Below are 19,947 nucleotides of genomic sequence, written 5' to 3'. Positions count from 1 at the left end.
TCTGCGCTTCCACTGCAGGGGGCACGGGTTCGATCCCTGGTCAGGGAACTAAGATCCCACGTGCCTTGAGGCCAAAAAAAAAAAAAAAAGAAAAAAGAAAAAGATGGGGAAATCAACTCCTCAAACAGCCACCACAAAGGGAGAGAAATCTGAAATAGAGATGTTCTAGTGACACACATAAACCGTTCATGGGTGCATGTTTAAAAGCAGAGGGGACACATGACACCTTCTCCCAGGGTTGGTTCTGTACAAACTCACACGCATTCACAGTGTCCCCACGGGGGCATTGAACCATTCACCGTAGAGTGGCTGATGTTTTCTTGGTCCATCTGGAGCAGGGGACCACATTCTCCTCACTGACCTCCTGCCCCAGAGTGGCCTTGTGAGGGCAAGCAGGGCGTGGATGTTCTCTTGGTGGAGGGGGACCTGAACCCACAACTGCCAGGTTCCTACACCCTCCCAGGCAGCACCTGCCCCCGGAGCAGGGGTGAGTGCATGCCAAGGCCCCTAAATGAAAGCCAGAGCTATCACCTGTTATACATCCATCCATCCATTCTTAAGGCACAGGGCTGTGTAGGCAAAACTGTGAAGAACCAGTGATAGTTTGTGGGGAATTTTCAGGTGTAATTTTGAATTAATGTGACTTTTGACTGGGAAGTCGGCTGGGCCCCTTCTCTGCACCTGTTCTGCAGCCACTTCCAGGCCTGGTGTGGAGTAGTGAGAGACACAGGGATGCCCCGGGCCAAGGGTCCAGCCTTCCAGGATGGCCTGAGGAGATGGGCACCAGGGGCCACATTTGCCAGTGAAGCCCCAGAAGCTGCAGCCCGGGCTCAGGAGCAGTGCGTGGCCCAGGCCTCCTTCTCCTGCTGGAGAAGCCAAGAACAACGACACCAGGTGGACAGCAAGCTGAGGAGGGCCCGGGCCCAGCAGGCCTTCGTTGCAGGGCAAGTGGCCCCGGGCCAGTGCTGTGAGGCCCGCCAGCAGGCAGGAGAGAGAACCCAGGCCCAGGCCCTGTGCTGGATGCTGTGGGCACGTGAATCCTGCCTGCAGCAGGTCAGCCGAGACCGTGCTGCCCCGAAGCTGAGAGCCAGGTGGGTGCCCATGGCCTGAGGCCAGCCCCACACTGTGCTTCCAGCTTAGGCCTTGAGCTTGTTTGGGGCCAGGGTAGAGGGTATTTGACGGCTGGTGGCAGGTCTCAGGGGGCTAAGGGTGATGGGGAGAGGAGGTCCTGGTCCCTGGGGTCAAATTCCAGCTCTGCACTTTCCAGCTATGCCACCCCTCTTTGGGCAAGTCTAACTTTTTTTTTTTTTTTCTTACATCTTTATTGGAGTATAATTGCTTTACAATGGTGTGTTAGTTTCTGCTTTATAACAAAGTGAATCAGTTATACATATACATATGTTCCCATATCTCTTCCCTCTTGCGTCTCCCTCCCTCCCACCCTCCCTATCCCACCCCTCTAGGTGGTCACAAAGCACCGAGCTGATCTCCCTGTGCTCTGCGGCTGCTTCCCACTATCTATCTACCTTACGTCTGGTACTGTATATATGTCCATGCCTCTCTCTCGCTTCGTCCCAGCTTACCCTCCCCCCTCCCCGTATCCTCAAGTCCATTCTCTAGTAAGACTGTGTCTTTATTCCTGGCAAGTCTAACTTTGAAGGTCCCAGGAAGATTACAGGCCTACCTTGCAGGGTGGCTCCGGGGATTAGGATAAGAAATAACGTGTGCAAGTTCTCCGCTCAGTTCGGGCCAGACACACACCAGGTCCTGGATGATGTAAACCAGTGCTCGTGGGGGGATGGGAGGGAAGGAGGAGTTGGCAGGACTGCTTTCTCTGTGTCCCCTAAACAGGATGCCCGTCCCCGTCATGTGACAGATAATTCTGCTGCTCTGTGCCCATTTGAACGTGATTTCCCCAGAAGAGGGATGGGGGATGAGGAGCACAGGCGGGGCTTTGCCTGGAGGTCCCCCTCCTGCAGTGCGCTGGGGGGGGGGGCAGAGGAGGGCTCCCCACAGCCCGCTGTAGAGTCCTGGCCCCGATGGCCTCCGTGTGGGCTCCTCCCTCGCCGCCAGGGTCCTAGAGGCCTGCGCCCAGTCAGCGACCCGGGGCCATGTCCAGTGAGCTGCCATCACCCAGTTCCAGCGGGCTGGGCCCAGGCGCCTCCTGTGAACCCACTGGGCCCAGTGGCTTACAGCGCTGCTTAGAGCGTGGCTGGAACCACAGACCGAGGCCCAGGAGGCCGGCACAGCCCACCCCAGGCCCAGAGCCAGCCTCAGGCACTGGCCTAGGCTGGCCGCCAGAGGGCGCCTCCTGGTGCTGAGGAGGTGGGAGGTCCAAAATGACCTCGGGGCCACTGGCCTCAGAGTCGGCTTGATTCAGCCCCATGGTGAGGGTGGTTGCATGCTTTTCCAGGACCCCAGGGGCCTTGTGGACACCACCCCTATGGGTTCTCAACAGCCTCCTGGCCGGGCAGCCAGCCAATTACAGGTCCATCAGCACTTACTGAGCACCCACTGAGTGCCAGCCCAAGGCTGGTCTACTACAAAGAAGCACCCTGGGTCGCATCTGTTAGGGAGACAGACACCTAAACTCATTATAAGTCATGGTACAGTCTAGGATCAAGAGAGGTAATTGGGGTCAGTAGCAATTTTTTGTCATTTTTTTTTAATTAGAAAATGAAACATGCTCATTAGAGAAAACCCAGAAAATATAAATGAAAAAAAATTCTTTCATGATTCTCTCTACCCAAAGATAACTGCCAGTCCGTCTCCAGACCAGAAGCATTAGTTCTGATACCAGCAAATGGTGACAAAGAGCTGGGTGGCCTAGCACGAGGGAAGAGGCCACAAGGAAACCCGGGCACAAAGAGTGACACTGCATGGCAGTCTAGGGACATGTCATTGCGGGACACATAGCCCCAGAGTTACTGGCAGGCCACAGAGTGTTCCTCAAGGTGAAATGGCATCATTAAGAATCCCGTTTCAGGGTGCCACAAAATATGTCACAGACTCTAGAAAAGTTTCTAAGAAAAAAGACTAAAGTGGTTTGTTTTAAATGGAATTGAAACGGACTGGCTTTGGTTATTTGCAGAATCCACATATTTACCTATGTGGAGCTATGGCGACAGCAGATGCTGGGGTCTCAGGGTATTTTATTTCTTGATCTGTGTTTCAAGAGAATTTTATTTTCGGAGTATGTTTATGAACACTTCCATTCCATTTCTGTCAGCAAAGGCAGGCAGGGATCCCGTTTACTGATGGAGAAACTGAGACTTGTAGAAACAAAGTAAATGTCAGGAACGGTAAATGGTAACTGGGGGGCTGAATTCCAGGCCCCCCTCTTTCTACCACACGCACACGCGCGCCCAGGCAGCCCTCACCTAATGACGAGGGCAGGTTTTATGCCATCCCTTAGAGAGCCCCTGGTGTCCGTATGGCACAGTCGCTGGGGGCTCGGGCCCTGGAGTCAGACCACTCTGCAGAGGTGAGACCTCAGACAAGTAATTTGACTTTATGAGGCTGAGTGGGGAGAGTAATGCCCACCGCACAGGGTGTACCTGGCACAGGTAAGCTCTGATTGGTAGCCATTTTTGGTCCACTCACCTTCCTGAGTCTCGAGCCATGTGGGAGTACAGGGAAAGAGGCAGTGGCGTGTACTGATGGCCATACTACTCTCGGGCCCTTCCTGTCTCCTCTGGGAGCCTCAGGGCTCGCGGGAGAATCCGTCCCACTTGTGTGCACACAAATAGGAGGCCCTGTTACCGGTCGGGACAGGAATCCTGCCAGATCACTTGGGCCCCTAGATGTCCAAGCCCATTGGTTCAGGGTTTCCTCTTTGTTCCCTCAGGCCCACAGCTGCAGGCCACAGGCCACAGGGCCTGGCCTGCCCAGCCCAACCAAGCACCACAGCCCCAGTGGACAGAGGAAGCAGAGAGAAACGTCCCAGACTCAGAGTAAGGAGACCCTCCCTCAGGGAATAAACATGTCTGAAGTGGAGGGATGAGACCGTCACCAGCCCTCATGGGCCTGGAAATCAGCTCTGAACTCTCGTCGAATCTGTCTTATGTATTTACTGCTTTCCCCACCCATCTCCTCTTCTGGAATATTTCACAATTTTGAGAAAACAATTACAATTTCTCCTGCCCCACCCTTTGGGGCCACAGCCCAAGCCTTTGCAGGAGGCTTGGGCAGAGATGGTGGAAGCAGGGACAAGCTCAACACCATTTCTCGTTAACTCTCTTCCTAGGGCTCAGCTTCCAGAAGTAACGGGGCGAGAGCTTACTCCCCTGAATGATGTGTTAACCTCTTCCGACGCCCCTTTGCCAGGTGACAGAGAGCCTCCCCTCTGCCCCGCCTCCCAGCTCCAGCTGCAGGGGCCCAGGGCCAGTGACCTATGGGGTCAGAAGGGGACTGCAGCTCTGAGACCAAAGACCTCGAGGGCAAAGGCGAGGCCGAGCAAAGGTGTCTGGGGTGGGAGGAGAGTGTGTGCGTGGAGAGGGAGGGCTGAGGGCAGGGGTGGAGGGGGAGGGCTGAGGGCAGGGGTGGAGGGGGAGGGCTGAGGGTAGGGGTGGAGGGGGAGGGCTGAGGGCCTGGGCTGGGCTGAGGGGCTTGCCTGACCTGGGCCCTCTCTGGCCGGTGCTCATCCCACAGCAGGCCCAGGCCCATGGCTCTGCCCTCTTTCCTGGCCATGAAGGGGTCGTGATGCCCTTTGCTGTCAGGACACACACCAGGGCCTCTCCCCTCAGGAGGAACTACCTGCAGCGTGGGCGCCTTGAGGCACTGCTTCGCCGGCACCGGGGTTCCCTGCAGGCCAGGCCCAGGCAGCTGCATGGCAGCGCTGGGTAGATGCTCAGGGGACGGAGCAGCTGGCACCGACGCTGGTGAGTGGGGCGGCCCCTCCCCACCCTCACGCTGACGTCCCATCACGTCCCATTCCCAGCCCTAAGCCCTGGAAACGCAGTCTCTGAAAGTAAGTTCAGGCCTTTGGACCTTACCAAGCCTGAAACCTCGGGAACAGGTGCAGGAATCTGCACTGTTAACACACCTCAGATGACACCTCCTCGTCACATCCCCTTCCTCCTGGTGCCGCGGTTGCAGGCAGGGAGAAGCAGCAGAGGGGCTGGGGGCTGCCAGGCCGGGGACAGCGGTGGGCCCAGCTCGGGGCCTCCTCGCGACTGTCCCCATAGCTCAGGCAGTGGCACCTGAGGCGGGCCTGGCGACGGTGGGCCCTGCGGCTGCAGGTGTCTCAGCGATTACAGCAACAAGACCGCTGGGTCCATTCCCAGGTACTGGGGGGCGGCCCCGCCCCCCAGCAGGCCCTTCCTAGCCGTGCCACGCCTGCACATTCCTGAGCTGCGGCCCTCCCTGCTTGCTGCCCCCAGAACCCCTTCTTTCTCAGGAGAGGGGTCAGTTCAGTTAGAGAAAACAGCCTGGAGTCCAGAGCCCTTCATCCAGCTGGTGACCTCGTGCTGAGCACAGTCCTGGCCCGTCACTGGTCCGGGGACAGGGCTTGGCCTGTGGCACAGAGGCTGCTCACACCCGCCCGTGTTGGGTGTGGGTCGCTGAGCGCCCCTCCCTGATGTGCACTCAGAGCCTGGCTTCCCTGATCCGCAGGCCACAGCGCTTCCGGGCCTGTGCGTCTGGCCTGGGGCAGAGGGAAGGGCCTCCTCTTCCCTCGGGGGCAGAAGGAGCTGGCCCCGGAGTTCTTCCAGAACTGACAGCACACACCCAGGAGGGAGCCAAAGAGCTTCCAGGCCTTTGAAACATGGCACCAGCGTCTGGCAGCCAGGGCCCTGAGGGGCAGAGCCAGCAGCAGTGGGAGGCCTCGGAGCAGGCAGGAAGCCGCCAGAGCCCCTGTGCTTGGCGGACTTGGGGTGAAGCAGGGGGCCCAGCAGGAGCTGTGACCCGTTCCCCTGGAAAGGAAAACAGATTGGAGCCCCACCCACCCGAGGAGTACAGGCTCAGGCACAAGGCGCTCAGGCCAAGAGCTCTGAAGGACAATAAAACGCCCGCCTTAGCCCCAGCTGCTTCTCTCAGTCTCTCCTAAAGGCTGCCCCCTGCCCCACCCAACCAGCCCCTCTGACCTGCTTCCTCTGCCATCAGGCCACCCTGTGGACAAGCGGCCCCCTCTCCTTGCCCTGAGCCCGTGAAGACCCGCAAGCAGGGACTGGGACAGGGACCAGCCTACGTGCACGTGTCAGTCACAGCCCCTGGGTAGTGGGGCTTGAGAGCTGATGCCTGGGGAGCAGTGCCAGACAGACAGCTTCCGGGACAGGGTGAACGGAGGGGAGGGAGCGGCGGGCAGCAGGAGGTCTGTCCGAAAAATAAGCCAGGAAAAGGTCAGTCCTGCTCGGGCCAACCTCATCTTCGCCCTCGATGGTAACAGGCAGGTATCCCTTCACCCCTCAGAGCCAGGGGAGAAAAGGGAAGGCCAAGGGCTCCACCACGCACAAAGGTTCATACACCTTTAACCCTTAAGAGGCACTTTCTCTCTCGAGCCACGGGAACGGAGACAACTGTTTCAAAAAGCAGCGCTGTAGAAAAGGGAGAAGCTCAGCTGAGCTCTCGGCGATAAGGAGGCGACAACTATTAGGTTTCAGTCCAAGGTCCATCCAGGGGCCAGTGCCTGGCAGGGCAGTGGTCCGCCCCTTCACTCCCGAGTGGGTCGTGCCTGGCTGCCAACGCCTTGGAGGTGGAAAGCTGCAGTGCCTTGACGCTGCCATGTCTCCTCTGCAATCCCACAGAGCCCACTGCCACGTTCGCTTTGCTTGTCCTCCATAGGCCCCAAGAGCAAGGTCACTGGCGGTCCCAGGCTGGCTCCTAGGGGCTCCGTCAGCAACAACGCTTCTCAGAGAGGATGCCTTCTGCCCACGTGCTCCTCTGGGGGATGGGGCTGCTTCCCACCGGAGCACAGACTCTCCGCTAGGCAGGGAACACCTGGCTCCCGTGTGGGGCGGACTCCGGTCCAGCCAGAGCCTGGAATCCTCACACCAGTCTAGCTGCCATCATTGTGTCAGGAGGTGGGGGGAAGTGAAGGAGAACGGGGGTCTCCCAGAGAACCAGGACGGAGAGGAGGAAGGCGGGACACAGTGGCCTCAAGCTAAGGGTGTCAGGGCTCAGGGTCACGGCGCCTCCGTCTCCCTCTTGTTCTGGGGGGGCCTGTTGAGAAGCTCAAACGTGTCTTCCACCACCTGCCACAGGCAGCTGTCCAGCGGGAACTCGTTGTCCACCAGGTTGACCAGGAAGTAGTTGTCGTGGATGTACTGGATAATCATGCGGGACGGGGACTCCTCCTCATACAGCTTGCCCCACTGCTCGATCCACAGGGCGAAGGCCTCGTCCTGCACACACGCACAGGCGCGCACGCGCAGACACACACAGAGACACCGGCACACACACAGACAGAAAGACACAGGTACATACGTGGTCCCACATACAGACACACAGACACACACTCACACACGCCGGCCAGGTTAACAGGGCTGCCCTAGGGCCAGGGCTCCACACTCAGCACCCCAAGGGCCTCTGCTGCTGCCCAACAAGACGTTTCCAAGAACAGAACTTGGCCCACTGCCAGTGCCACCCCTGCTCCCCAGCCCAGAAGTAAACACCATGAGTCAGAGTCAGGGCGCTGCCAGCCCTGGGGGTGCGGCCCCCAGCCGCCCCGCCCGCGGCTCTGGAGGTGGGCAGGGCAGGCCTGCTTACCCCCCTTACCTTCCAGAACATGAAGCTGACCGGGTCCACCACTGTGGGCTGGATGATCTCTCGCCCAGGGAAGATGCCCCAGGTGACAGCGTTGGGCTGCAGCTCGGGGGCGTTGGTGATGTTGTCACCCTGCGGGGCGGGGCGGGGGGCGGTGGTTAGGGGCAGCCTTGGGGTGCAGACAGCTCCGCCCCTCCTCCCGCCGTCACTGCCCCACCCCTGCCCCGCCTCTGCAGCTCGGTGACGGCAGCGAGCCTGAAACCCAGACGTCATCCCGGGCTTTGCCTTCCTCCTCCTGTGCTCCAATCAGCTTCACACCCAGCGGTGCTGCTCACTTCCTCTCGTGTCTAGCCTTGTGTCTAGCCTCGCCAGGCCTCTCTTTGCTACCCAGACCAGCAGGGCTGCTGACTCTAGTCTCCCCTGGCCCTGTTATCCACACAGCTGTCCCCTGGGACCTGCCCAAAATAAAACATGGAGCCAAGGCTCCCTCTTGCCTATACGGGAAAACCCCAGTTCCAAGCAGGACAATCGAGACCCCTGAGGACCTGGCCCCGGCTTAACGCTTCAGCCTCACTCTGACCCCATTTGGCAGCGATGCCTTTGCACGCCCTCTGCCCTTTCCCTGGGATGCCCTTTTACACCTCATCCTTAAAGATTCAGGCCACACAGGAACTGTCCAAACACCTCCCCTGATCTCTCAAGCTGGACGTCCCTCCCTTGGATCCCCAGCTTCTTCCTATGCTGAACTTTACTGTTATAAAGTGCAACTGCTTACACCTATTCATAATTATTCACTGATGGCTTCCCCCGCTAGGCTGGGAGCTCTCGGAGGGCAGGGGCCTGGCTCTGTCTGCATATCCATCTGGCACGATGCGTGGCCCCACTGGGCACTCAGTGACTGCTGAATGGTGGAGTAAACGTGGTGCCCTCACCCCGGCCCTGCTGAGCGCCCTTTGACCCGGGGCCAGCCCACCTTCACATCCACGATGTGGTAATTCACCCGGAGCTCGTACTTCTTCAGCACCTGCAGAAGTGCCTCCACTGTCTCTCGGGAAGTGAAGAACTCTAGGTAGGCCTGCGGGAGGGAGACAGGTGCCATCACGTAACCCCCAGTCCTTGCTGGACGCCTTCGCTGGGCGCTGCTGAGTGGGCCACGTGCTCTGAAACACCAGACGCCTGCCCTCCTGACCGTCCCAGGGAGGCATCCACGAGGACACTCGTAGCAGAACACTTAAGGCGTCGGGACTAGCGGTGGCCACTAGCTGGGAGGTGAACCCATAAGCAAAGGGAGGGGAGCAGGTACGTAAGGTTTCTCGGTCTGGACAGGTCTGAGGGACGTCTGCCAACCCTCCGTCCAGTTGGGAAAGGTTCCATGGAGAAGTCGCTCCAGAAGCTGTACAGGGGGCCCAGTTTGGCAAGTAAGGCAAGAGAGGCCTGACACACCCCATCCCCCTATCTGCTGGGTGGAGGGCTTCTCCAGCACCACCTGGCCACCAGGGATTAAGCTGGGCTTATTTAAATTCACTTCCCAGAGCCCTAAGGCTTTAGTTTAGAATGTAATTTTAACTCCAGCAGCCCCAGGAGAAAGGGGTCCACAAGGAACAGTAATAATAGCTCCCAGTTAGGGGATGCTTCCCACGTGCTAAGCACTTCATGTGCTTTGTCATGTTTCATCCCCAGAACACGACGTGACATATCCCCATTTTACAGAAAGGAAAGCTGAGGCCCAGAGTGGTCAAGTGACCAGCCTACCCAGGTCTGTCCGACTCCGAGCCTGAGATCGCATCCACTCTGATCCCCGGCCGCTCAGAACAAAGAGCCCCTGAGACGAAGGCCTCTGTCCCCAGCCCCGGGGAACCCCTGCAGGCAGGTCAAGGGAGGGCAGCCCTGTGTGTCCCTGCCATACCTTCTGGAAGACGTAGCCCCCGCCGGGGCCCCAGCCCACGATGGGGTCAGAGGACGGCTTCCCGTTGATGCTGGGCTGCGAGTTGATGGTGAGGATGCCCCGCCGGTTCACTCGCAGCAGCTCCTCCTTCATCAGGCTGGTCTCGGCCGCCAGGGGCTCATCATTCCAGGGCAGGCAAGTCACCTGGGGAGGGTAAGCAGGGGTGGGTCCCTCCCTGTCACGGTCCCCATCAGAGGCCCAGCCTGTCTCTGCTTCCGTAAGCCCCTGCCAGGCACCCCACGTGGGGACCCCCCAACTCACCTTCTCCGTTTGCTGAGGTGCCACCTCCAGGCACAGCAATGAGGCTCAGGGTGGGGCAGTGACGCCCACGTCTGGCCCCTGGGGCAAGGGGAGGTACCCAGGGATCCCATCCCAGCAGCACTCACTTTACAGCCGTTCTGGTTCGGCTCTCCCGAGAGGTAGCGGGCAAAGACTTCAAAGACACTTTCCTCACTGGTCAGCTCCTCCCCCCACATCTTCAGCAGCTCTTCCTTTGGGGACTTGCTCTTCAGGTAGAAGAGGTAGTAGTCCTTCAGCTCCCCAAAGGCCGGAGAGGAGGAATTGCCCCTGGCGGAGGAGGAGCCCGAAGGTCAAGGCACACCCCTGACCTTGGACTCCAGAGAGAAGCATCCACCTGCCCCAGGGGGGCATTCCTGTGAATCCTGTCCCGAGGGCTCCACCATGATTGGTCTCCCTCCTCCCAAGAAACAGTTCATTTGCAATGGCTCACCAGCGGCCGTTGGGGAACTCATCCCACTCCTGGGTGCGATAAATGTAACTCTTTGGTCTGGAGGCCCAGAAGATGGGACGGACATCTTCCTCTCGGCGCTTGGGGTGGGCACTGATGGCCCAGGGCAGGGGACGTCTGGGTGAGAATGGAGACAGAAAGGGTCAGGGCTTGGCCAGAGGGAGGGGGCACCACTGAACCTGGGTTCTTCCATCTTGACTCGTAAATGTCAAGCCGGATGGCATTCCCGCTGAGATTGGAGCCCTAAGGGTGCCACTAGCCACGGCACAGACATCCCTCTGTGCCCCCGTGGCAGCCAGCACTGCCAGCTAGGGTGCACTCATTCTGACCTCCCTGCCCACCCGACTCTCCTCTGTGGCTCCAGGGCCTGAAGTCGGGGCCACTGGCCTCACCTGGGGTCCTCGATCCACATGCCCAAGCGCTTCAGCACCTCTGTGGTGGCCACCTCGCGGTTCAGGGTGTAGAAGTGCAGGCCCGGCACCGAGCCGCTTGCCAGAAGCTCCTGGCACAGGCTCAGTGCCTGCTCGATGCCGTAGTTGCGGATGGCAGCGTCGTTGTCTTTGATTGGCTCGATCACGTCCTTGATCCGCTGCGGCACCTCCAGCTTGGACAGCTTTACAAGCTGCCGGAGGGAGTGGTAGCCCTGCCCAAGACACAGGGGGCTGTGGGTCCCATCTTCCTGCCCGTCTCTCACCCCAAATCCTTATCCCTCCACCAGGCCTCCTGGCTCTGTAGCGTGACACAGACTGACCCAGGAAAGTCAGACCATATTGTACCAGCACTTTTTGTACTCTGCAGGGTGCAGCAGCTGCCCACAGCATTGCTGCCATTGGTCTGAGCCGGCCCTTTGGCCCCTAGATGTATCTACTGATAAATGGGGGTCATCTAAGCCAGTGGTTCCCAAGCCTGACCGATCACCAGAATCGCCTGCCAAACTTCAGGAATGTACCAATTCCCAGCCCACCTCAGATCTATTAAATCAGAACTTCTAGGCATGGGATCTGGAAATCCATGTTTCAAAAGAGCTTATTAAATGATTCTGGTGACAGCCAAGTTTGGGAAACATTGATTTAACCCACATTTATAATGAGAGTAATAATCCCTTTTAGTGACACTTATCAATAAGCCCCTCCAACAGTTACTGTTGCTATTTTGGGGAGACATAAGAGGTGATCAAAAGAGGGTGGCGGGGGCTTCCCTGGTGGTGCAGTGGTTGAGAGTCTGCCTGCCGATGCAGGGGACACGGGTTCGTGCCCCGGTCTGGGAAGATCCCACATGCCGCGGAGTGGCTGGGCCCGTGAGCCATGGCCGCTGAGCCTGCGCGTCCGGAGCCTGTTGCTCCGCAACGGGAGAGGCCACAACAGTGAGAGGCCCGTGTACCGCAAAAAAAAAAAAAGAGGGTGGCAAGACAACATTTTGCAAGGTCTAATGAGCATCAAAGAGGAACTTTGGTCTGAACTCGGCACTTCAGGTTCACTTTGGCCTGAACCAAGGCCCTGGCCTGTGCTAGGACAGGGGTGGTGGGAGTCCATGAGCCCTCTCGGGACCCTCACCTGAATAGGGAAGATCCCGGGGAGGATGGGGCAAGTAATGCCCATCTCGGAGCAAGCCTTGACAAAGCGGAAGAAAGTGCTGGCCTCGAAGAAGAGCTGGGTGATGATGAAGTCGGCTCCCGCGGCCACCTTCTCCTTCAGGTGCTTCAGGCTAGCCTCAAAGCTCTCTGCGTCGGGGTGGCCTTTGGGGTAACCTGCCAACAGGGATGACAGTAGGGAGAGACTGGCTCCGCCTGCTCAAGGGGAGTGATGAAGCAACCAGAGAGCCGGGAACGGAGAGCTCCGGATCCATACCTTCCAACCCCACAGCACGGACAGGCTGAAGCGGTGATGGCTGGGCTCATCTGATGCGCCCCTCAGCCTGGAGGTGACCCTCGGTGAACGCTGCCTTAGAGCCACCCTCCCAAGAGTGGGGATGGATTGCCCCCAAACACCCACACTGTCCTGCAATCAGCCAGGCCAATCTGGCCTGCACTTTGTGGCCACAGAAGCGAGGAAATGCTACATTCACACCAGCCAGGCAGCTTTGGGGTAATGGGCTTGACTCTAGGTACTGGATTAAAACAGTGCTTGTAATTTCACATTAAAATTACTCAGGGGTCCCAGACAGTGCAAAGTCAGAAACCACGTTACACAAGGAATAAGTGAAGAGAGTAGAGATGTTCTGCTTGAAGAAAAGAACGCAGAGAATACGGTAACTATTTCTAGACGCCCACAGGTCTGTCACCTTAGTCGAGTTCCTCATTCATCATATTCTGTGCTGCTTCTGATGGTACAAGTAGGATCAGTTTCAGAGAGCTGCCTGACAGTGGACCGAGCAACCCCACAGAGGAATGGACTCCCAAACAATGCGGCAGGGCGATGACCCTGTGCCAGGGATGCCTGGGAGGCGGGGCCAGACGTCCCCTAGGTTCCTGACTAGCTCCAGGAACGGTGTGCTCCCTTCCCTAAACGACTGAACTTACTAGTGGCTCTGCCTGCACAGGAAAGACCACAGGCCTTAATGAACTACAAGCAGAGTGCCGGCTTCCTCAGCCTGAGGCCAGGGCAGGACCCCAAGCCAGGAAGGGGCAAACCTGAACCCACACTGTTGGGTAGCCAGGCTGCTTTGCTGTGATAATGCAGTTTCGTTCTTAAGAAACCCTGAGTCATCAAAACTGGATATAAAAACTACTGTTTCGGGGATAGGCGTGGGAGGATTAAACACTAGAGCTTTATACTTTCAATAACAAGGCGATTTTTCCAGCAGAAAATTTGAGAAACAGAGGTTTTAATAGCTGAAACTCTACAAAACCTCAACAGCACCCAACAAGTCCAGCAATTGCTTACATTTGGGTTTTGCTCAGTTTTACTATATTCTTGTCCTGTCATGGCCAGCTGGGTGCCTTCTAATCCACTGGTCCTCTTTTTCATCCACTTTACCATAAGCAAAGCACCAAACTGTTCAGCAACTGTACGCTCACAGCTCTGCTGGTTTCCCCTGGTGACCGTCCAATGCCCACCACACGTGGGCACATTCCCCAATCAACTGACCGTCTTGTGGCCGCACGACCAATGACACTTGAATTCCTACCTCCTCTTCGGGGCCTCCTAGACTCATCCACCTCAACGCCCTCTTCTCAACACTAAGAAGAGCGGACATGTACATGGGGGCCTGGGGACGCAGCCCAAAGTCTCCACAACAAGTAATTTCCTTGAAGCCACGTGGCTTGTATTTTTAAATTCAGATCACTTTGATTTGCTACTCCATAATGTAGCCATGTTTATTTTAATATGATATGATTTTCCCCAAAATATTTGAGAAAAATTGTCACGCCAAGGTGATATGTCAAATTAGTCCCCGGACTTGCTGTGTCCCTGGCACACACTGCCTCACCACACCCAAGCCCCCATTTGAGAAGCTGAAGGCCCAGACCCCATGAGTCGGGGCAAGAGGGAAGGCCACGCCATCTGTTTCTAGCAGGTGAACCTTGCCTCCTGGCTGTAGCTAAAGAAACTAGAGTTGAGCCGATGCGGTTCTCTCTCCTGAGGGTTTGGAACTGATGCTGAGACCTGTCAATCAGTCTGGCCGAGCCAGGAGCAGGCGGCGGGTCACATGTGTACCGTATGTATCAGAGACAGAAAAAGCGTACATATCAGGTCTACTGGATGAGGCATGAAGCAGCGGGGGGTGGGGGGTGGGGGGGCAGAGAGAATGAGGGAGGGCCTTGGATTCTGCCTGCCTCCTGGTTCCAGCGCTTAATGAGGTCTGATGCCATTTCCTGACCTTGTTCTGAGAGTCCCTGCCCCCGGAACCTTAATAAATATACCTCTTTTGTTTAAGGAAGAATAGGGCTGGGAAGCAGGCTAGGAGCAAGAAAAGGCAGAGGAAGGGACTTCCCTGGTGGTCCAGTGGTAAAGAATCCGGATGGCTTGCAACGCCTAAGATCCCACATGCTGCGGGGCAACTAAGCCCGCGAGCCAAAACTACTGAGCTTGCACGCCTCAACTTGAGCCCGCGTGCTGCAAACTACAGAGCCCACGCGCCACAACTACAGAGCCCACGCGCCCTGGAGCCTGTGCGGCACAAATAGAGAGAGAAAACCCGCAAGCCACAGCTAGAGAGAAGCCCGCACACCACAATGAAGAGCCCGCGTGCCGCGACGAAGACCAGACGCAGCCTAAAATAAGAAAGCAAAGAAAAATAAATAAATAATAAAAATTAAAGGCAGAGGAACGAAAACTTAAGGGGTGGTGGCACGCCTGGGTGGGTAGCGGATGACAGAATGATGGGAGGGCAGACGCTGTTTGATTCACCCCCGCGCCTCCGTCACCCGGCGCAGGCGGGCCGGCGGTGCGCTGAGCTAGCGGGGCCTGACCTGAACGCCATGCCGAGGGGGCTCTCTGTGCCTCTCCTTCCTTCCCCTCTCCGGTCCCACCCACTGGGACACTCCAGCCTCTCACCTGCCACACAGACATCGAAGTAGTCACCAAACTCGCTTCGGATGTGCTTCACCAAGTCTACGGCATAGTTGAAACCTCCGTCCTCCTCTTCCCACTGGTCACCTATGGGGTCTGTGGGGTTGGAGGTCACAGTGCTGGGTCTCACCCAACCTCCAGGTAGCCTCTCTGTTCCTTCTCCCCCCACACCCAGGACCGTGAGCACCTCGAAGGCAGAGCCTTCATATTACTCAAGTTGGTATCTCTGCTTTCTAGTGTAACACTTGGTAAACAGTGGGAAGGAAGACAGCAGCCAACCCATCAAACAGTCCCTGAGCGCCGACTCCGAGGGCCCTGTGCTGGCTGCAGCAGACAGGGAGCAGCTGCAGCTCTGCGTTCAGCCCGGAGCATCGGTGATCCTGTCCCTGCTCACACCTGGGTGTGTCCACACGCCCTCACCCAAGCCCATGGCTTTTTCTCCCACTCCCTTGGAACCCTCGCCTCCCGGGAGAATCCTCGAGTGAGAAGTGGTCTTTCGGGTGGGGAGCATGGGGCCACAAGTGCCCACCCATCAGGCTCCCACTTCCCACACTCGTGTGGCCCAGTGACAGTGCGCGCCAGAGGCATAACCAGCTATTCTCACTCCTAGGACACATGCCAGAGCTGAACTCTTCGACTGGGCCAAAGGCCAGGTGCAGCCAGGGATCGATTAATTGCTTGATTAACTGATTGTGTACATCGGGCCAGAGGGTTATCAGGCACCGGCCGCAGGCTCCACTGAACTCCTACTGTGAGGTCAAGAAGTGGCTCCATCTGTGCGTTGCCCAGGGTCCTCCTGCCCCACACTGCCTATCGATGCTACTGGCGGGGACGGAACCCTGAGTGTACTCAGTGTGGGACCTGAAGAAAAGGAAAGGACCGTTCCAGGGACAGAAGTCTTTAGGAAAGCAAGACCCCAGAGAGCAGAGTGAGGGCTCCACACCTCCCCTCAGCGCCAGAATGTTCTTCAGGCCCAGACGCTTGGCCTTGTGCAGGTGGCCCGTGATCTCTTCCCGGCTCTGATGGCAGCAGGTCATGTGCAGGATGGTCTCCAGGCCACAGTAGTTCACGGCGGTGCTGGCGATCACCATGGACGAGGTCTCCTTGTCTGAGCCAGGGTCCCCTGCTGGATGCCAGGTCACATCTATGAAGAGGGGACCACCTGCCCCCATCCGGTCAAACCTGTAGGGAATTTCTGTCTGAAGAGGGGCTCCTGGGGGTACATCACCCTTCACCACCTTCCCATAGGGTCTGGGGGTTAGAGAAGCATCACATGCAGGCTGGAATCAGACCGACCTGCATTCATATCCTGGCTTTGCTACTCACTAGCTGTGTGATCTTGGGAGAGTTCCTTGATCTCTCTGAGCCTCAGTTTCCTGATTTCTATAATGTGGCAGAGGACAGTGCCTACTTCATAATAATACTCTGAGGATATCATGACAGATGGCTCCACAGCTCTTAAAAGAGCGCTGGGTACACGGCAGACACGCAATCAATGTGCTGTCATTATGCTTACTCTTACTGTGGAGATAATATATAATGACAATGAAACCAGTTTGCGTGACGGCAGCACTTTGGACTTTTCAAAGCGCTTGCCCATTTATTATCTCGGGTGAGTTAAGACATTTCAATGGTCAAGGGTTCGGGGAACCCTCAGAGTGGCAAGCAGGGCCTCATTCTAGGGACAAAGAGGGTCAGCAGACACAAGTTTCTTCCCTGCCGCCCCCCAGTTCCGGCGCAGCAGCCAAGAGTCCTGCAGAGCACGGCCACATTTCCATAACTAGAATCAAGAGCTATACGTGCGCACATGCGCTGTGTTACAGGTTATAACGTGGTGCCTTGAAACATCTTTGTGCCTTCAAACTTCACAACCTTGGGAGTGACACATAAGAAGTGCAAGCGATAAAAAGCATAAACTCAAGTGCCAACATAATCCGGTTGGCATTTCTAGATTTCTAGATGCATAATCCAAATTCCTAACTTGCTGAAAATGTTCTCCAAGCCGCCCCGTTTTGTAACTTCCTAAACTCTCCTCACGATCCAGCCCCAAGTTCCGCCCAAGAATTTAGTCTGAGAGAATCAACATTTTTAGCACATGGAAGAGAGTGTCTAAACATTCCAGGTGCTTGGAGGGGCTTTTACAGACAACAGAAGCTGCGTATCAGAGGATCTACCCTGGCTTTGCTTTTTTCCACCCCCTATGGCTGCCTTTTCCTGCTGGGTCAAAGTGCAGCCCAGCCTCGGGGCTGACAGTTCATCTTTTCCCCCTGCCCCCATCCCCCCACCCCACCCCCGTCTGGCCCTACTCCTTATCTTGCGTTGACTCACCTTGAGATGAGATTGACAGCTCCCTCAGCAGTTCGAGGAGGGAAGAATTCTAGGGAGAACCACCTGTCACCAGATTCCATCCTCCGCTTCATCTTCTCCCTGAGCCTCTCGTGGCGTTCAGGGTCCAGCACGGGTGTGGAGCACCTTGAACTATCCTTGGAGCTCTCGCTGCCACTGCTGCTGCCCTCCCAGCGGGGGCTGGGGCCGCCATGCTCTCTGGGTTCGTTCACCATGGCCGAGCTCCTGCTGCACGGGGTGAGGCAGGGGGCGTGAGACGGCAGGCAGGCAGCCGAGCCCCAGCAAGGCAGGGTCAAGCGAGAGATGCTGCATTTCCACGCAGGAGGAAGGCCGGTGAGGGTACGGGTGACAACGCGCCCACCCAGTGGCTCCACACGCCAGTTACGACTGTCTGCGCTGCCTCGCTCCAAGCTTTGCCCTCCGCTGCTGCCTGATTCCGCGTATGACAGCCCCCACCCAGCACAGAACCCTGCTCCTTCAGCCCGTGGGTCCTCCGTGACCGCTACCTGATGGAGGGTGGCACTGAGAACCTCGCGCTGCCAGCCTCCCAGGCCCGCATTCCCAGGGAGGGGCAGCAGTGCCCCGCCGGGAGGACCTTGTGTTTGGGACGGTCCATCTCTGCCAGTGTAAACTCAGACCCCAGACCACTGGGGAAGAAATGGAGGAACCTTCCCCAGCGGGTGTGTCCGACTGGGCGGAGCTGTGACAAAGGAAGAGCTGAGAGCAGTAGCTGGGGCCGGCGCGAAGGGGCGGGGGCGAGGCTTCCCGGCGAGGGGGAGGGCTGAGGCTCTAGAGGCCGAAGGCGAAGGGAAGGAGGGGGACGTGGGACTGCAGACTGCAGGGTTTGGGCGTGATGAGGCCAACAGATGTTCAGGGTGACTGGATCACATGCCAAGGAAGGAATGGCTCAGCCATGGAAACATCTCCTGTTCCTTGGAACAGTTTGTATGCGTGCAGGCTGGAAGGGGTGAGAGCTTGACAAAGCAGCCTGATTTCTCCCGACTTTGTGCTTCTCTGAAAAGACCATGTCATGGGTTAGAACTTGACATTGGCTGGGTTCCAAAAATAGCCAGACCCCAATTCAATAAGGGCATGAATTGATGTCCAACTCAGAACAAAGCCTGAACAGTCTGCGCCTGCCTTCCAGGCTGTTCTCCTTACACACACCAGTGAAGTCAGTTCAAGTGATTACAGCGACTGCAAAGCCACCGCGGTTGAAGCCCTGAACCACGGCAACCACAGGCTGGCCGACAAGAGGGCACAGCGCCGTTGGGCAGTTTGGTGGGGAAAATAAGACAAAAACGAAAACAAAACACTACACTTGCACAGCAAGATGCAAACACACAGTAGTGAAAATCCAGGGTGTGGTGACCTGGAGCATTAGAGGAGCAACCAGGCCAAGTTCACGTCTTTCAGGGAATGTCCACTGCTAAGCCCGTGTTCTTAACCATTTTGGGGGTCCTAGACTCTTGAGAAACTGATGAGATCCAATGCTCCTCTCCCCTAAAACACACACAAGTGCACGTAACACACCCTGGCACACCCAACGTCAAGCAGTTGAGACCAGATTGAGACCAGACCGCCCCCAGGGATGCCCATTTTGATTCTGACCTAAAATTCCAGTTTCTCTGTGGGGATGAACGTCAGGAGTAAGAGAGGGGAGAGTGTCAAGATCAGCCTAGTCTGGTCTTTCTTCCGAATTCCAGAGAGTGCCTCATTAATTGTCTGCTGGAAAAAAACCAAGAGGGGAGAGGAGGCTGAACCACCCACAAACTAAATGCTCTTTCATTTGTTCATTAAGACTTACTGAATTCCTACTATGTGCCAGGCACTAGCCTTCTTCCAACATTTTTCACGTGCTACCACTTAAACCATTTTAAGCTAGGATCCCATAGCACCCTGGGTTGCAACTGTGGGTTCACATATTTGTCTCCCCTCCCTCTTCCCAGTTCCCTGAGACCAGGGCCGGGTATTCTGCCTATGGTATCCCCGTGCTGGCACCCGGTAACAGCCAGCACTCACTGAGCGCCGACGGGCCAGGCGCTGTCACCCCGTCCTCAAAGCAACCCTCTGCCATTTGATGAGCACTTAATGGGTGCCAGGCACCGAGCAGTGGGGGAATACGGAGCCCAGCACTCCCAGAGGGGTCCCGGTGGGCACTTGTGAGCCGCCCGATGCAGTGGGCGTCGGGGACAGCAGTGTCAGTGGCCCACGGCTCTTCTCCAGGTGCTCGGCAGGGAGCCGGAGAGATGCCTCTGGCGCCGGGGGCTCGAGGGCCACGAATCTAGTTACCGGGTCACTAGGTCACGGGAGGGGGCGGAAGCGAAGGCCCAAGTCCACCCCCAGCTCAGGGCCGCCTCAGCCCTGCGGTCCTTCAGTCCAGGCCGGGGGCCGAAAGTGAGTCTCCGCTTCAGGGTCGAGGATCGCGGGGGTGGCAGCCAGGGGGGCGCTACTCTAGCCCCGCCGAGGGCGTGCACGCAGAGGGGGCGGGCCGACCGGCCACCACCGCTCCCCGCCCTCCGTGCAGAGCCCGCCCCCGGGTGGGTGGCCCCCAAGGCTCCCAAGGCCCTGGTCTCCCTCCCCGGCGACTACAGGCCTCGCCGTCACTCACCCTCTGGTCGCGGATGACTCAGAGCACGCGCCCGTCGCAGCTGCGTGGCTGGTAAGGAGGCGCCAGCAGAGGGGGCGCGGCTCGG

At 57.5% G+C, this 19,947-nt stretch overlaps 2 protein-coding genes across 6 annotated transcripts in view; one reads left to right on the top strand and one right to left on the bottom strand.

The window, feature by feature from the left end:
- Positions 1-4,915, top strand: part of LOC308605638 (uncharacterized protein C1orf167) — a gene marked incomplete at both ends in the record, with an annotated part of 20,221 nt that extends 15,306 nt beyond the window's left edge. Inside the window, 4 exon segments of the mRNA XM_081215897.1 lie at positions 693-1,091; positions 4,694-4,772; positions 4,776-4,812; positions 4,815-4,915. Coding sequence (XP_081072023.1) covers positions 693-1,091; positions 4,694-4,772; positions 4,776-4,812; positions 4,815-4,915 — 616 coding nt within the window.
- Positions 2,446-19,947, bottom strand: MTHFR (methylenetetrahydrofolate reductase). Of its 5 annotated transcripts, none has more exons than XM_081214856.1 (13): positions 19,863-19,947; positions 18,863-18,976; positions 17,234-17,479; positions 15,849-16,087; positions 14,891-15,001; positions 11,948-12,141; positions 10,787-11,037; positions 10,377-10,511; positions 10,033-10,213; positions 9,608-9,790; positions 8,675-8,776; positions 7,714-7,833; positions 2,446-7,340 (listed from the first exon to the last, which is right to left on the bottom strand). In XM_081214856.1, the coding sequence occupies exons 3-13, from the start codon at positions 17,464-17,466 to the stop codon at positions 7,122-7,124; spliced, it is 1,968 nt and encodes a 655-aa protein (XP_081070982.1). In that variant the 5' UTR covers positions 17,467-17,479; positions 18,863-18,976; positions 19,863-19,947; the 3' UTR covers positions 2,446-7,121. The 5 variants fall into 5 exon arrangements, with proteins under 5 accessions (XP_081070982.1, XP_081070981.1, XP_081070983.1 ...); XM_081214855.1 differs by lacking the exon at positions 19,863-19,947 and adding an exon at positions 19,059-19,765; XM_081214857.1 differs by lacking the exon at positions 19,863-19,947 and adding an exon at positions 19,544-19,765.

This window comes from Mesoplodon bidens (assembly GCF_964165515.1).
Source record: "Mesoplodon bidens genome assembly, chromosome: 2".
Lineage (NCBI taxonomy): Eukaryota > Metazoa > Chordata > Mammalia > Artiodactyla > Ziphiidae > Mesoplodon > Mesoplodon bidens.
The sequence above is the reverse complement of the archived record's forward strand: the minus strand, read 5'-3'. Positions and strand labels throughout refer to the sequence as shown.

Excerpts from the sequence above, each read along its gene's own strand:
- MTHFR (XM_081214854.1), bottom strand. The coding sequence starts at position 17,867 with ATGGACCGTCCCAAACACAAGGTCCTCCCGGCGGGGCACTGCTGCCCC. Across the intron at positions 17,480-17,757 it reads TCAGTGCCACCCTCCATCAG|CAGGAGCTCGGCCATGGTGA; the intron begins GTAGCGGTCACG and ends CACCCCGTGCAG. Across the intron at positions 15,002-15,848 it reads CATTCTGGCGCTGAGGGGAG|ACCCCATAGGTGACCAGTGG; the intron begins GTGTGGAGCCCT and ends CCAACCCCACAG.